Source organism: Papaver somniferum, chromosome 6, assembly GCF_003573695.1.
Source record: "Papaver somniferum cultivar HN1 chromosome 6, ASM357369v1, whole genome shotgun sequence".
Taxonomy (NCBI): domain Eukaryota; kingdom Viridiplantae; phylum Streptophyta; class Magnoliopsida; order Ranunculales; family Papaveraceae; genus Papaver; species Papaver somniferum.
In genome coordinates this window covers 55,372,882-55,388,901 of record NC_039363.1, presented here as the reverse complement: position 1 = coordinate 55,388,901, position 16,020 = coordinate 55,372,882, and the positions used below count along the sequence as shown (strand labels likewise).

General features: G+C 34.3%; 1 protein-coding gene and 1 long non-coding RNA gene across 2 annotated transcripts; one reads left to right on the top strand and one right to left on the bottom strand.

Moving 5' to 3' along the window:
- Positions 1-9,372: 9,372 nt before the first annotated feature.
- LOC113285677 (non-classical arabinogalactan protein 31-like) lies at positions 9,373-10,621 on the top strand. Its single transcript, XM_026534471.1, has 2 exons — positions 9,373-9,675; positions 10,045-10,621. The coding sequence occupies exons 1-2, from the start codon at positions 9,474-9,476 to the stop codon at positions 10,368-10,370; spliced, it is 528 nt and encodes a 175-aa protein (XP_026390256.1). The 5' UTR covers positions 9,373-9,473; the 3' UTR covers positions 10,371-10,621.
- Positions 10,622-10,892: 271 nt separating this feature from the next.
- LOC113285676 lies at positions 10,893-11,857 on the bottom strand. The gene is made up of 2 exons (XR_003328862.1): positions 11,553-11,857; positions 10,893-11,187 (listed from the first exon to the last, which is right to left on the bottom strand). It is a non-coding gene; the product is annotated as an uncharacterized LOC113285676 (long non-coding RNA).
- Positions 11,858-16,020: the final 4,163 nt, after the last annotated feature.

The following is a 16,020-nucleotide window of genomic DNA, read 5'->3' as shown; positions in this document are numbered from 1 at the left end:
CTTTGTATTGGGGATCACAAAGCCGAGTTGGATTTAATCTTCGTGATTGATCATACAACTTGTAATCTAGGTTTTTCACCTCTTGTCTATTCAAAGGTTTTCTCTTCTGATATAAAACCATTCAAGAGTTTTGATAAGTGCATAATTCATACGATTTTAGTATCCATTCCATACTTGTTTTAGCTATTATTCTTGCACGTATTCGTATTATTACTCTTGTTTTCTCTTAATTGTCTAAATTAGGTGAATCATCCAAAAATAAGATACAAAGTGCTGAAAATATCTATGAAGAGAAGTATTCCAAGTATCCAAGTACCCAAGTCCAAGAGAAGTGGAAGAAGTGCGACGAAAAGGAGCAAAACGTTCAAAATCAATAGAAGTGCCAAAGACCGATATTAACTCATTCAAGTAAAGGATTTCTCATCATCATATTTAAGATAATTGAAAGATAAAAATAATGCAAAAAAAATGAGGTCATTCCGAGTTCGGATGAAGAAGTTGTGGCCAAAACAAGCTTTCATTGAATACCGAAGACAGTAAAGTTCGCGGACAGGTTTCATACTTTAATTCCAAAAAACTATCTGCTGGAATTTGAAGTTCGCAGACTGGGTTCGGGAACTTAGCAACTGGAAAACGTGTATTAATACCTTGGAAAGCCAAAGGTCACGTTTGGGAGTCTTTATGTCGTATTTTCGGATCGGGTTCTTGAACCGAACTAAATACTTGGAGATCAAGTAATGTAAACCTATAAAAAGGTATTAGATTATGTAAAATGATATAATCGAATCTCATATCACAATTTCTACATCAGAACCTAGAGTTTACCCCTTTAGGGGGAAACCACCATTATCATCTTTTTTGTAATATGAGTAGCTAAATCCATTGTTGATTAAGGATGAATTCAATGTTCTAAGCGTGAAGCATTATTATTAATAAAAATATATTGAGAGTTTTTATCATCATCGTTTGTTTTTACCATATCTAGGGTTTATGAGTGATTCTTAGATTAATTTGGAGTGCATGCTAGATTGATCTATTGATCGTTCTATTGCTAGTGGAAGTTAGGAGATAAGTAATCGTCGAATAACTCTCTACACAAGTAGAAATCAGGAGACCTTACAGAGGGATTCTGTGGAGGAATCATGTGTAAAAACAACACCATCAAGTAAACCTTGAGCTAAGAGCTTAACTACTGGTATTAACCTAATTCACAAAGCTTAAAGCATTCGATTGGATTACACCTTGAGTGAGATACTACTTGGTGGTTCGGTTGAATAGAATCTGATATTGGAGAGCTTCCGTATCCGTGGTACAAGGATATTTGGGGATAACACTGAGCTAGCTGTTATTCTATGGTTGGTGATGAATAGTTCTTACGAACAATAGATAAATATTCTAATCCTGTTAACACTTGGTAACGACGAAAGATTCCTTAATCATCTTTTTTGTTTATTGTCTTTCTATTTATCTCACAACCAAACCCTCTTTGTTATTTACTTTATCTTGCTGATACAAATAACTTATCAATTACACATCTCTCTGTGGGAACGATCTCTTACTACCGCTATATTACTAGTTAATTAGTGGGAAATATATTTATTAATTTGTTGAGCCTACCACAGCCCATACAAATTTTGGCGCCGTTGCCGGGGAGCAGTTGCTAATTGATTTTTTATTTGTTTAGCTTGTTTTTGTTTTTGTTTTATTTTATCTTTTACTCTTGTGAGTCATCATGTTTCCTTACGGAAATAACATGTACGGAGCACAAGATTACAAAAACAACAGTGGTAATCAATATGGTTTTCAATCTCATTCATATGATAACTACCAACCATCCTATGGGTATAATCAAAACCAACCTTTTGGCTATGATAAATATTCCACGGAACCTTATGGATATGCACATACTTATCAACAACCTTATGACGAGTATGTATGTGGAAAATCACAAGGATGGAAGGATAGTTATGCTTCTAATCATTTATCTCCTGAATTTGAACAGAAGTGTGATCAGATTATGCTTCAGTTAAAAGCCAGTTTGTCCATGCCGGAACCCCTTAATGAACATCCAAGCGCGGAGAACAATTGTCCAACTGAATCTTACTTCAATATATCTAACCAAACTCCTGATAGTTTTTATGATCATTCACCTATTCAAAAAGGGGAGCTTTTGTCTGGAAATAGTGTGGTGAGTGAAAGTGTAGGTTTTGAAGAATGTCTTGACCAACTGATCCAAGAGATGATGCAACATAAACAAGGGATCGAAAAATACATTCAAAATTCGGATGAGCGCAACAAAAAGATGGAAGAATCATGCCAGGAATTTCAAAGGAATATGGAAAAGATAAAGATACAAACTGCTCAACTCATTAAGAATAGGAATGGGGAAGAAGTTTGGCCTCAAAACCAAACCAATTCTGAAATTTCTGAGGATGAAAACAAATATTTTGGAGATGCGAAACCTTTGGAAATTTATTATAACAGTGATGAAGTTATGCCAACTCCGGATCGTAATTATGATCATTCGCCTATTCAAAAGGAGGAGCCTTGGTATGACCGAACCATTTTTATGAACGGTGTGACATACTCAAATGCATATCAACGTTATAATGACCATCCATATTATAATGTTTTTAGGACGGTTGATTTGCAAGAAGCAGACCCAATCATTCCCTCGATAGAGATCATGTAGAATACCCAAAAATTTATACCGAGGAAGAGTTCATGCGAGCGGAATTTGATTCGGATTCGGATTCCGATTCCGAGGTTGTTGAAGAGATGGATATTGAGAATGAAACCAAATTGATTGAAGTCGTGGAAGACCCAATTGAGCTAGATAATAATAGTTCAATAGAGGACCACGATATACTTGAGGTAAATAATTCACTGTTAATTACGAATGAGGATCCGAAACAAGGTTTGTCTAATCCTTTGCATAATTCTATATCTATTGATCATTTTCCTCCAATTGACGTAGTTTCTCAAAGAGTTGTTAACCAAACTTTTAAGAAAATACCTCACCTAGGATTGGAGTTGTGTGTTTCCAAAGTTTTAACGGATTATTTTGCTTCTAAGTATCCACCACTTGATGTGTTTGATTCGATTATTGTGCAGGTTCAACAAGCTGAGGAACCTTTTGAAGTTCCCGAATTCTATGTTCTCTATCCACTTCCGAGTGTAAAAAGGACTAAGTGTGGGGGAAACTTCAATAAAGTGATAGCTTCAATATTTATATTTTGTGCTAACGTTTTTGTGAAGCTATTATTTGAATTGCAGATTGTTATTTGGAAGGATTACCAAATTTTCAGATTATTGGTATACGGACGATAACAATAACATCGCGCTGACAACGTTAAACCAAGCGCTTAATGGGAGGCAACCCATCGGTTTTTATCTCTATCCCTTTTGTTTTTAGTTTTCTTAGTTTTTCATAAATATATTGCATTCTCATCTTAGATTTTACAAAGTCCTATATCTATAATGAAAGTTTTGACGAAACTATTCTCGTCAGAAAAATTCTGGCTGCGCACTTGTTACGAAAACAGCTCTCGAGACTTCATACGGAGTCCGATTTGAGTGGTTGACCCCAAATTTTAAAGAGGACAGACATATATTTCTTTTACAAAAAGAAAACTTGAATTCGGAGTCTGTTAAGTTGGAGAGATAGGCCTGGACATTTGAGTTTCGGTATTTTTCAGAACTTTTTCAGATTGCATGCCAGTCAGTCCGGAGGCCATAAAAGTCATACCATATATCTAAACACCGTTCCCTCTTTACAATTTATAGAAAAGACGTAGGCGAACAATTTTTGTTTAGGATGTTTTTCCTAGTTTCCTACCCATCGATACAGTTTTTGAGTTTTTCAGGGCTGTTATGTCAAAAATCAGAAATTTCGGTTTTGAATTGAGGACAATGTTGAGTTTAAGTGTGGGGGAGTAGTTAAGCATGTTTGGCTTGCATAAAATAAAAGAAAAAAAAACATAAAAAAGAAATCATACTCTTTGATTTCCCACATACGCTATTTAGGATGACACTCTAAACCTCTTAAAGTTGAAACAGTTCTTCAAGCTATAGATTAAGGTCCATTTATTTCAATCCTTAAATATATACGTTCATAATTGAATGTGAAACTAGGCGATGGTAGTCGTTTGAAAAGATTCATACTCGCAATTAATCAATACTGAATCACTTTCTTTTTATTTTTGCAGTTACATGTTCTCCAAAGTGATTTGGTGGGATCCTGATACTACCCTGGATGTTGTGGCAATGTAATCATTGGTTGAGTATATAAAAGCCCCATAAGAAAATTGTCTTACACTCATAAAGAGTGAGCCAAAAAGAAAAAAAAGAAAAAAAAAGAAAAAAAATATATATATAAATAAGCTCCTCTTCTTTTATCGACATTGATAAATGATAGGTTCGGAATTTCGGACTAATCATAGTCGATGAAAACAAAAACCATATCATCATTATATAGCAAGTCAAAATGATTATTGATTAGGTTCTTGACACTTTGATAGCAGTATGTGTGAAACATTGTCCCTATCTCTGTCGCCTAAGCAAGCGTGGAGCGCAGGATCCAAGGAAACTATCATGTACTTGCTGAAAAGGAACATGCGCTTAGAGTATCTAATCATGTGGTCGAGTTAAATGGGTGCTTCTCTCAACTATTGCGCTATAAATAAAGAGCCTTTGACGACATTCATACAAGTATTGTGGGTAACATCTTTCATTTAAGTCAACATTTGCACACTTCACTTTTCTATTTCCATTCTCTTATCTATCCATGTGATTTCAGTATGCGAGTGTTGTGACAAATGTTGCAACAAGTACGATAACTATCTTAGTAGAGTTTTACAATCAGGTTGAATGTCACACGTAAGTAATTGCTAATGTGTGTGGATTGGAATGTATGTGGGATGTTTGTGGCTGAAGAACATATGCAAGCTAATTATTTGGCTTTTTGCTTTGTGTCTATCCTTAGTGGTTCTTCCAAAGCGAGAAATTGGAGTAGGTTTTGTGGGTATAACTCTTGTAAGCCCTCACGAGACTATAACTCGTCCACTAGGGACACCTAGGAGTTTAAAGGCATGTTATTCATGCTAAGAGTAACCGTATCCTCACGACATGGATTTGTTGTATTTAGGATTAGTTTTATTTAGTTTGCTCGAGGACTAGCAAAATCTAAGTGTGGGGGAATTTGATAAGTGCATAATTCGTATGATTTTAGTATCTATTCCATACTTGTTTTAGCTATTATTCTTGCATGTATTCGTATTATTACTCTTGTTTTCTCTTATTTGTCTCAATTAAGTGAATCATCCAAAAAGGAGCTACAAAGTGGTTAAAATAGCTATGAAGAGAATTATTCCAAGTATCCAAGTGCCCAAGTCCAAGAGAAGTGGAAGAAGTGCGACGAAAAGGAGCAAAACGCTCAAAATCAATAGAAGGGCCAAAGACAGATCTTAACTCATTCTAATGAAGGATTTCTCATCATCATCTTGAAGATAATTGAAAGATAAAAATAATGCAAAAATAATGAGGTCATTCCGAGTTCGGATGAAGAAGTTGTGGCCAAAACAATCTTTCATTGAATACCGAAGACAGTAAAGTTGGCGGACGGGTTTCATACTTTAATTCCGAAACTATCTGCTGGAATTTGAAGTTCGCGGACTGGGTTCGCCAACTTAGCAAGTGGAAAACGTGTATTAATACCTTAGAAGGCCTAAGGTCACGTTTGGGAGTCTTTATGTCGTATTTCCGGGTCGGGTTCTTGAACCGAACTAAATACTTGGAAACCAAGTAATGTAAACCTATAAAAAGGTATTAGGTTATGTAAAATGATATCATCTAATCTCATATCAAAAGTTCTACATCAAAACCTAGGGTTTACCCTTTTAGGGAGAAACCACCATTATCATCTTTTTTGTAATATGAGTAGCTAAATTCATTGTTGATTAAGGATGAATTCAATGTTCTAAGCGTGAAGCTTTATCATTAATAAAAATCTATTGAGATTTTTTATCATCATCGTTTGTTTTTACCATATCTAGGGTTTATGAGTGATTCTTAGATTGATTTGGAGTGCATGCTAGATTGATCTATTGATCGTTCTATTGCTAGTGGAAGTTAGGAGATAAGTAATCGTCGAATAACTCTCTACACAAGTAGAAATCAGGAGACCTTACAGAGGGATTCTGTGGAGGAATCGTGTGTAAAAACAACACCAGCAAGTAAACCTTGAGCTAAGAGTTTAACTACTGGGATTAACCTAATTCACAAAGCTTAAAGCATTCGATTGGATTACACCTTGAGTGAGCTACTACTTGGTGGTTCGGTTGAATAGAATCTGATATTGGAAAGCTTCCGTATCCGTGGTACAAGGAGTTTTGGGGATAACACTGAGCTAGGTGTTATTCTACGGTTGGTGATGAATGGTTCTTACGAACAATAGATAAGTATTTTAATCCTGTTAACGCTTGGTAACGGCGAAGGATTCCTTAATCATCTCTTTTCTTTATTGTCTTTCTATTTATCTCTCAACCAAACCCCCTTTTTTATTTACTTTATCTTGCTGATACAAATAACCTATCAATTACACAGCTCTCTGTGGGAACTATCTCTTACTACCGCTATATTACCAGTTAATTAGTGGGAAATATATTTATTAATTTGTTGAGCCTACGACAACCATACAAGTTGTTGATCATAAACCCTAGGTTTTGATATATTTCAGTTTTCGATCGTATACCAACAATTGTTAGTCGAAATCGGAATCTAGAAAGAAAACTTCGATTAAGGTATCTCGTAAAAAACCTTAATAAGTTTTAAACAAGATATCTCTAGATTTATTCTAGTTGTTCTTGTTGTAGAATCATTAGGTTTCTCTTCCTTTATTGAAGAGTATAATAATCCCTAATCTACAAGTTTTTTTTGATATTACTTTTACCTAGTAATTGTTTTTATCAAAATAAACACAAGATTTCCAAAACCTTGATTTACATCTAAAGGGAAATCAAATCGGTGTTTTGTGCAAACAAAAGATCGAATCATATCAATCGTGTTGTTGTATCTTCTAAAGAGAGCCTTGTGTTCTGCTAGAAGATTTACCAGAAGAATTCCTAAAGACAATCGTTGTTGTGCTAGGAGTTTTATTAGTGCTGAAGCAGGTAATACATCTAGTCCGAATAGGCAGTAGGAAATTGGTGTAACAACTTATAATCAATGTGTGTTCATTCTGGACTAGGTCCCGGGGTTTTTCTGCATTTGCGGTTTTCTCGTTAACAAAATTTCTGGTTTCTGTGTTATTTCTTTTCCGCATTATATTTTTTATCTTTATAATTGAAATATCACAGGTTGCGCATAAGTTCAATCAATTGGTAATCCAACCTTGGTTGTTGATTAAATTGATTGACACTTGGATATTAATTTTTGATATCGTCCAAGGTATTTCTTACATTCAATCGAGGTCACAAATTCCTATTTCTTTGATTGCAGATTGAATTGAGAAATAGAGATATAACTCTTTGATATACTTTTCTCAAGATTGAGTATGACTGTCTAGTTGATTCTCTTGAAAGTATATTAGAGTAAGTCCCCTCAGATTGCCAAACGAATTTGTTGGGTGTGGTTGTTGTACCCCCGCATTTTCACTCGACCTAGCCTCTCACAGTCCTTTCCAGACGAAGAAATCAATAGTTTGGTGAATTTTCATCAATTCTTTCGTCAGCAACCCCAGCTTCTATTTCTGATCTTGAAACTCCACCAAATTGCCACAAATTCGAGACCTATCATTCTTTGTCTTGCTGAAATCCCTGTTCAATAATCCACAAATTTGTGCTTCTTGCCTATGTTAACTCATCCTTACCGAACTGAAGAAGAAGGGGAGGTTGTTTCAATCAGAAAAAGAAGAAGAAAAGGTTGTGTAGTCCGCTCAAAAAAAAGAATAATTAAAAAGGGTAATGTAGTAAGTTGATATAAAAATCAATCATAAAAGTTGAATGAAATACCCATAAAGGATATCAGAACCATAAAATTTGAATTCCTAGTTATTGGAACAATAATGATAATTTGCTTGTCTTATACCTTAGGAATTCGAATTTATTGATTATTTAACCAAAAAAATGTTTTATTTTTATGATAGAAAGGCCTTAATTTATATTATTTAAAAAAGAAAGTACATATTTTGAATAATGAGTTTTAATTTGAGATTAGCCTTCTTAAAAAGCATCGTTTTAAAAAAAAATAAAAATAGAAAGAAACTTTATATTTTAGATACAAGCTTTAGACAGGTCTTAGCTTTACGGCGAAAAAAATCATGGCGCTGCTCGAGATTTAGGCATCTTGAAGTAGATTCTCTTTTTTAAAAATATGCCAAATAAGTCAAAGGAAACCTACAAAGCTACTGCCGAGAAGTCATAACCTAACATTGTTATCGAGAAGTGAGAAACTAACAAGGGTTTTGTTATCTTGTGCATCCATGCACAAGATAAGGACCAATCATTGCATTGGAACTTGTAAAATACAATTAAAATTCAATAGAGAAGATGCATCTTTGCATTGAAGAATGCATAATCTCACACTCCATAAATGCAAATTTGAAAAACCAATTAATTGCATTCTCCAATGCAAATTTGCATCTTAATTTTTTTTTTCAAATTTGCATTTATGGAGTGTGAGATTATGCATTCTTAAATGCAAAGATGCATCTTCTCTCTTGATTTTTAATTGTATTTTACAAGTTTCAATGCAATGATTGGTCCTTATTTTGTGCATGGATGCACAAGATAACAAAACCCAACTAACATTGTTATCCAAATAGAACCACTCACTGGACTATCATTCTTTACAGCACAGGAGACTTTCCGCAAGTTCTAAGCGATGTATCACACCACCCCCACCACCTTATTAATGTGAAACTTATAATGCCATCTATCAGTTGATGTCTTCTCTTATCAACAAAAATAGCCAGGAATCCCCTAAATGGTGGCATTTATAATCTTCACAGGAGCCATTTAACAAGCCATAGCATGGCTGAAATATCATAAAATACCAATTCAGATTCTTTTAGCGCAAATCTCGAGTTCATTGTTTATGCCTACGGGAAACGAAGACTAGAAAACCAATTAATTTTTTTTATATTTACGGGATGACAATTAACCATTTATGAGCGCACAGAGTTAATGTAAAATACTAATATGCACCCTGTTCTCGTGGAAGCTTCTACTTTCTCTAAACAGATTTCTTTGATGCTGTTATCTTCGGATGTTAGTTTTATCCTTTTAGGTGAAGTGAGTCCTACGAGATTTATTTTCTACTAATATCTCTAATCGTGGTCATGGCCCACCTCAGACTCCAAGTTGCTCCGCTCTATTGAGTCTATATCAGTCTCTAGAATCACCACTACCACATAAGTAAGCTATCATTTACAATTTTCGGTACAGAAAAATAAGATAGAGCTGGGAAACAAAAAAATGGTTATGTCTAAGGTTCTGGTATCATTAGTACTTTTCATTTCTCTCTGTATCACTTCTAGTATTGAAGCACATCCCATTCATGTTCCAAATCGATCTCCAGTTGCACTAAGAAGGCTTGTTGCCGTTCAAGGATATGTTTCCTGCAAGCCATGCATAGATGTTGGCCAAGATACCCTTATGCACTCTGTACCTCTCCCAGGTTAGTTCATCTATCAGTGCAGCTCGAAATTGATATGTAGAGTGATTCTTAACTATAATCAAAGTATAGCATTTTAAGAATATTTATTACTGATTTCTTAAAAATTTCTCAAGAACAAATGTTTGTATCCCAATTAGTTAGATTTTTAGTCACTGTGTATTTTGGTCAAATCTGTCTTAATTCTTAAATGGCCGGTCACGTGATGGTCAAGTTTGTAGTGATACATTTTGGAAGTCCTTTCTGCAGGAGACTATACATTTTGCCAAAAAAGAACATACTGAGTTTTGAACTCTTCTTCTCCTAGAAAGAAAAGCTGTTATAGTAATGCCCATGTTAAGGATCAAGTTTAATGTCGTCCTATTGTTGTAGGTGCTACGGTGAAGATGATATGTCACGGCAAGACTCAAGATAACCCACTAATCCTAAGTGCTGTGACAGACAAGGGGGGTTTTTTCTTCATCCCACCCACAAAGAAGGTGAGTGAATTTGGTGCAAAGAAGAGGTGCAGAGTCTACCTACATTCACCACCAACCCACTCCAAGTGCCAACACTCAACCCACATGAACGGGGGTCTAAGTGGGGCTTACTTGAGGTCCATCAAGCCATCTAAAAGTTCTAAACCTCTTCCATTTGCGCTCTACACTGTTGGTCCCTTTGCTTATGAACCACTCCCATCAGCATGCTACAAAGTGTAGAAGTAATTTTCATGATGAGTTACTAATTTCCTGTGCTAGTTTTCTAATATATCACCGTATGTAGATTAAAGGGCTTTGTTTGAGTTAATTCTTAGGGTTTAGTCAAAGTTACGGTTTCTTAATTTCACTAGGATTGTTTAGCTACTTGTTCAGACTTCAGAGCTTGTTATGTAGTAACCCCGAAAAACGTAATGTGATGAGTTGTCCTGTTGGCCATAATCAAGCATCTAATAATAAATAAATTAAGTCTATTTTTGCGTTTATCAATTTTCTATTAAAAAGATAAACAATAAAATGCAGAAAACAAAATACCACAAGACACCAGAAATATGGTTAATGAGAAAAACTGCAATGTGCAAAAAACTTCGAGACCTAGTCTAGAACTTGAACAACACGGTGTATTAAATCGTTACAAATACTAGCCTACTATCAGGCTTCAAACTGCAGTGTAGTTGACACTGAATCGACTCTACGATCAATTCAGTTTTGCTCTTTAATGGAAATATGTTTACCTATGGGGAATCTTCAAGGTAAATAAGATATCAATGGTGAACCTCAACAATCATGATTAGGGGATATTGATAAAATACATCATGTGAGATTAGCAATTACAAAAATACACCCTTTATTTTTATAATTATTAAAATACATCCGGTTTCACTTTTCCACCCGTTTCCGTTTTTTCAATAAAACAGGTAACAGCTGTTAAATGCCAACTCGTCACGTGTTGAACAGGGTCCAGAATGACTGAAAAATCCCTAGATCCACTCGGCTTCATCACTGTCATCATCTTCAGACAAATGGGTTGCAACACCATCTTAAAACAAATAATCAAAATCAAACTTAAACCCAACTCATATGACATGCTATACAAGGACCCGATTGGCTAAGGCTAAACTGTTAAAGAGCATATATATCATCAAAATCAAAAATCAAACTTAAACCCAATTCATATTACCATCTTAATCAGAGAATATATATACATATATATATCAAAATCAAAATCAAACTTAAACCCAATTCATATTACTATCTCGATCAACCTTAACCCTAATTTTGAAAGTCCCCAAAATTTTAGATTTTATAAATCCCTAATTTTCAAATTTCTGAAACGGGATGATTTTCAAAATCAAAATTTTATAAAGCCCTAATTATCGCAATCAAAAAAGAAATATAACATACCTTTGTAATGAAGATATTGATAGAATATGATAAAAATTTTGTCGAAATGGCTGTAAATGGTGCTAGACTTGGTAGACTATTAGATTGACGGTTGCGTTAGTAGTAGTAGAAGAAGAAGAAGAAGAAGAAGAAGAAGAAGGTGGTGGTAGAGGTGATGGTGTTAGTAACAGGGTGGTGGTGCAGTTCGGTTAGACTATGATAGGCTTTGTGGAAGAATCTTTCGAGTGAGGTGAGAAGAAATGAAAAGCTTATGTCAAGTGTTAATGGGTTTTTCCGAGAACCATTTTGTTTTCCATCTATGGATACATAAGTAATTTCTGCATTTCAAATAAATCTCCAACGTTGATTAATTTGATACTTGTAAGGTTAGAGGTAGACATGGTGGGCCTTAACAGTTTTATGGATGATGGATGTATTTTAGCAATTATGAAGGGAAAACAACAGGTGTATTTATATAATTACAAATCCCATAAGGTTTATTCTATCAAATTCCCGTTAGGATAACTTACTTTCTTCGACAGCTTATATGAATGCCTAATCGATTTTACTTATAAAATAAATTTTAAATAAATCAAAAGAAAAGATTTCAAATATCTATCTAGTGAAATCACAAAGTCAGAAATGAAGAGTACTTTGTGATTTCTATCTATCTTGTTCCTGATATATAGTTCGAGAATTACAACAATCAATAAGAACAAGATGCAGATAACAAATATCTATGAGTTAAAAAATAATCTGACTGGGCTTCACGAATACCTTAGTAAAAACTTTAAAAGTCGTTGCCTAATACAATTTCTCTAGAGGAAACCTAGAGAACATAGAAGTGCCACGATTGAGATTATAGCGTGCAATGAGTCTTCTATATATATAAATATATATATATATATATTTATGAACATGGCTTAGTAGATTATAAACAAAGATAAGTTCGTGAACTTGTTTCCATGTTTATGAATTACTTTGTTACCAAGTAAGCTTAACTTCTCCATATAGATTAATCAAGTAAGCATGTGAGAAGTTTTCCTTGAATTATAAAAAGGAAATGTGCAACCATATATTAGTCGAAATACACGTTGTGCACCAAGTGGTTAGCCCAAAAACAATGGTTAAATAGTTCTGGAACCTACAAGCATAAATTGGAGTATAACAACTCTCAAGACCGAAACAGTTCAAGAACAATCCAAAACAGCTTGTGGACATATTTGTCGTCTCAGAGTTTAGGAACCTTTTTTATTGTTAAGTTCGCGAATTGTCCAAAATTTGTGTATTCAAATGTAGAAAGTATCCAGGAACCTTTCAAAATCAAGCAATTCGCAAACTGCAGATATCACTCCGTGTATTAGTGAAACAAAAAGCATCCAGGAAAATCTCAAAACCAATAAATTCGCGAACTGAGAAAATCAGTTTGTGTACGCGAGATAATTAGAGAACATAAAACTAAATTGATGACTCCTTATGAACTAAAAATACGTCAAGTCTTATTATCTAAAAATACATAAAACTAAATTGATGACTCCTCATGACTCCTTATTCTCAAAATACATCAAGTCTTATTATTTATAAGTTTAAGTTTGTGAACATAAAACTAAATTGATGACTCCTTATGAACTTAACACGTAATTGTGATATGTTGAACAATATATTTGATCTCTACCTATTGCTTGAATTTTTCTTTGTAATGTTCACCATAGTACTAAAGTCATACGACATGTGTCAGTATATAAAACGGTAGATAATATGAGTAAATAGAATAGTCAGTCTCCACATACCTTAGTTGATGAAGTTTCTGTTGACGCCGTTGTTCTTCAGTCTTCAATCTCCAAGGTCGATTGGTGAATTCTAATACTCAACTACCATGCTCAATTCTGAGTCTGAGACTGACTCTAGTGGAGTATCAAGATGTAATTTTTATCAACTAAATTTGATAACAAGCTTGATATATAAAAACTTGTCATTTTGGCCGAGTGATGCTCTAACAATTTTGGATTAACATATTGTAGTGAGTAGGTAAGGTTATATAGACAATAGTTAGTTTTATAATACATGCGCATACACCGTATTTTCGGTCCCGATCTTTGGCTTGGGCTCAACAAGATTTTTGTCTTTTGACAAATATTCATCAAAGCTTTTCTAAAAGAAAAATAAAATCGATTTAGAATTCTTACCAAATGTTTTATCTTTGAGGGTGTATGACCCGACGTAAATTTTAGTGCCATATTTTTTCTTTCAATTGACGGCTGGTTTTTGATGGCCGATCGTATTTTCCTTTTGAGTTCATGTCATTGTGGTAAAAAAAATTCCGTCAGTGGCATTTTTTTCCCCGAAAAACTCCTGAGGATAATTTATTCAAAGAAGGCAAAAAGAAAATAGAAATATTTAGGGACGTAAACCTGAACCAATAAAAGAAACTATAACACCTTAATTTTCGGGCTTGGATTTTGACCCGAATCCAATTCCCAAAACCCTGAGATGCTACATTAATATCATAGTTGAAACCCTACTACTAATCCTGAACTCATTAAATAACTTGTTTGGACAAAGTTAACTGTGTTCATATTAGTAACCTATCGAAGCGAAAACTTAAACATTTATTACAAGAATGTTTAAATGCCCATTAATTGTGATTTCAAAAACATTGGAACTGTAATACAATGAAAAGTATTGTAAAAGTCAGATTCACCGTTAACATCAATAACTATACAAAAAAATAAAGTCTTCGACACTGTTTTACAAACGAAATAGATTCGTACTTTTGTGATTTTGAGCTCTTCATAGGAACTCTAAAAATTAATGATAATTATATATTCGAAATCCTCAATGAAAAATACTTTATAACTAAATTTTCAAGAGTTTTTGTAATGCGTTAAATACGCGAAGACCACAGTCAAACGTATAAGCCCAAGTTGAAGCCCAATCTACTCCAATCCAAGTACACTGGATAAAAGAAATTTTTTAATGCTTTTTCATTATAAGTAACTAAAATAACCTATACAAACTTAAACCTATCAAGACAACTTAATGAAATTCAAAATTAGTACCATCAATTATTGCTAATTTTTATAATTACTCAAATCTATAAAAACAACTTGTATTTAGTCTAATTCGCAAGTGTTGAATCGCCATGTGTCTGCTTTTGTACCTAAAGGGATCAAGCACGACAATATTAAGATATTTAGCCCTCGTCAACTCATCTTATGAGGGCTTAATACCTTAAAAATGACAACTTCTGGATGGTAAAGGAACCTAGCAAATGTCCTTCCACTTAATCTGCAATGCTAAGTTGTAGGAGTGATACGCGGGATGGTTGTTGGGCAGTTAGTAATGGGGAGAACATAGATATACGAAATGACTATTGGGTACCCCGTCTTCAGAATAAGGATCTTATTTTGAACCCCACTCACACCAACACACCTTCTAAAGTGAGTTAATTCTCCAGAACCCTATCAGATGGGACATTGATAGACTGCAATACATGTTCTCTCCTTATGAAGTGTTAGAGCACTACTCGGACGAACTCGCAAACGTTGTTATCTCAAGCTTGTTTGTCAAGTTTAGATGATCAAAACTATATACTTGGTTTCCAGTCTACTTATAGCTATGTCTCGGGTTAGGATAAAAGTGTGTAGTTGAGCTTTAGACTTCACGACGTTCACTAATTGAAGAAGAAGATCTTGGAGGAACTTCATCAACAAAAGGTATATGGAGACTAAAACTTATCTATCACTCAGAAGTATATTCTATTCTACTTGACGAGTTTAGTTGTAGACAATTTATTTGTTGGAAACCAAATATTAAGTCAAGATGATCATGTGAAAATTACCTTGAACATCTTACATGATTTGTGTTATACAATATTTTGATGTTAACTTGGGAAGTTTCGTATTGATCGATTAATCACTTAAAAATTACTTGAAGCTAATGGTATGTGTAAGATTACCATTATTGTCTTCTAAGGATGTTTCAATGATTAAATGAGAGTTTTATAACGGCTACCAATGCTTGGATATAAAAAAGTATGTATACTTTGTATGTGCGCTTGAAGTTCTAGTTCAGATCCGGAACTTTTGTTTGCGAACTATGTTTGCGAACGGGTTTACTTGTGGAAGGTCCAGAATTGTTTTTCTTGTACTCTATTTGCGAACGGCTAGACAAGGCTAAGTCTGGAACTGTTATTCGCGTACTCTGTTTGCGAACGACATGACTAGACCAAAGTCCGGAACTGTGGTTCGCGTACTCAATTTGCGAACTCAATGATTAGGTTCTAAAATCTGTAAGTATGAAATTCATACTCATGAACTTGGGTTCGTTTGCGAACTCAGTTTGCGAACTAAAGTCCTAAGAACTTTAATGAAATAAGGTGTACGAACTTATTTTGCAAACCTGTGGCATTATGTTCATGAATTGGTTCTTGTATAAGTACTTTGTACATACAAACCAAATCGAACATGTTTCAAATGGTTCATATATA

Excerpts from the sequence above, each read along its gene's own strand:
- LOC113285677 (XM_026534471.1), top strand. The coding sequence starts at position 9,474 with ATGGTTATGTCTAAGGTTCTGGTATCATTAGTACTTTTCATTTCTCTC. Across the intron at positions 9,676-10,044 it reads GCACTCTGTACCTCTCCCAG|GTGCTACGGTGAAGATGATA; the intron begins GTTAGTTCATCT and ends CTATTGTTGTAG.